Raw genomic sequence first — 1,653 nt, 5'->3', positions numbered from 1 at the left:
CCTATTGTATTTAACAGAAGAAAGAAACTCATACAGGTTTGGAACAACTTGAGCGCGAGTAAATGATGACAAAATTTATTTTTGGGTGAACTATCCCACTAACTACATTTATTTAATTTAAAATTAACATTTGAATGTGTACAGTATCTCTCTCATTTTTATATTTTGCTTTTATTTCATACACCTAGTTCGAGGAGAAATCCCTCACTAGTGATGATGAACATTACAATCAAAACCCTTCACTGTCTGATCAAGCATTCTGCCTAGTTTACATCATAGATGCAAGTACAATCCAACTCACTGCAGATGATAAGATAATTACAGAGAAACTGAAGAAGATCCGCCAGACCATCAGTGATAAAGGTAAAACTTTCTGTGATTTTTATCTTTCTTATGCACAACACTGTAATATATAAAAGCTCCTACATTCCACATGGAAACTAGTTTAGCATATGTGCATATTTGAAATACATTTCAACAATAGATAAAGATGCTTTAAGTGAACCAATAAAAATAAAAATTTAATATTATTTGCCTTCAATTTGTCAAAATGTAGATTTGTATAATTTGGATTAAAACACTTTCAGTTTTCTCATTGCAGGGATTCCTCAAGTGATTGTCATGTCTAAAGTGGATGAAGCATGTCCTCTGGTCAAAAATGATCTAAAGATGCTCTACAGAAGCAAGATCATCAAAGAGAGGGTTGGTCATTTAATCATCTATACATGTTGTATGTTGTTTTCTGTAGTTTTACAAACAATTTTGCATTGTGTTTCTGTCCAGATGGAGTTGTGCAGTGCCAAAGTGGGTGTTCCAGTGAGCCACATCTTCCCAGTGAAGAACTATCATAATGAGATTGACACAAACGATGATGTTGATGTTTTGATTCTCAAGGCATTTGATCAGATTGTGCGTTCTGCTGATGCAAGACTGAGGCGTGGTGCTTCCAACATATGAGCTTTCAGGACAAAAACCAACAATAATAGAATTTAGAGTTGAATGAATATGAAATGACCAAAAGTGTATCATCATCTGAATCAAGACGCATTCCATGTGCAACATAGTACAGGTTATAGCCAACATTTGACAATGATAAAAGTGACTCACACATACACACAGTATTAGAAATTGCTACACAAATTAGTCATGTCAACTTGACTGACTTGAACACAAACTCAAAATGATAAAAAACTGTAAAAAAATAAATAATAATAATTCTATTTGAAGATTCAAATTCAATACACTTGGATTTTGTATGTAACCCATATACTTTATATTCCTGAAGGCTTCTAAGCAATATGTTAGTACTACAAACATGTTAGCTCTTCCTGTTATTTGGACTTAAAATGTTGTTGTTGCTAGCTACCCTTTTCTGCTCTTCTTCTGAGTAATGGTAATAGGTTGTCTTTGTGCATTTTGCTCCCTACTGAACTATTGTGCAATTATGTACTTTTTATTATCAACTGGCGCTACGTTTTAGCTCATTCAGCATCTACACATAATCCATCATGGTAGCAGAGAATTAACATGCTAATCAGTATTACTCAATATAACCCTTATAATAATTCAGTCCTAAATGTGATGTAAAAATCCAATGTGCTACTCTGTTCCTACTATTACACTACATATCTCTTCAAGTAATAATATTTACTA

At 33.2% G+C, this 1,653-nt stretch overlaps 1 protein-coding gene across 1 annotated transcript; it reads left to right on the top strand.

Moving 5' to 3' along the window:
- Positions 1–188: 188 nt before the first annotated feature.
- Positions 189–1,126, top strand: LOC107574286 (interferon-induced protein 44-like; the record flags this gene model as incomplete). Its single annotated transcript, XM_016260731.1, has 3 exons — positions 189–363; positions 602–702; positions 784–1,126. Coding segments are annotated over 3 exons (450 nt in total), but the record flags the coding sequence as incomplete, so codon positions are not given.
- Between the last annotated feature and the right edge of the window lie 527 nt (positions 1,127–1,653).

Source organism: Sinocyclocheilus grahami, unplaced genomic scaffold, assembly GCF_001515645.1.
Source record: "Sinocyclocheilus grahami isolate Dianchi unplaced genomic scaffold, SAMN03320097.WGS_v1.1 scaffold2168.1, whole genome shotgun sequence".
Taxonomy (NCBI): domain Eukaryota; kingdom Metazoa; phylum Chordata; class Actinopteri; order Cypriniformes; family Cyprinidae; genus Sinocyclocheilus; species Sinocyclocheilus grahami.
Note: the sequence above shows the minus strand (reverse complement) of the source record. Positions and strands in the feature narration are given on the sequence as shown.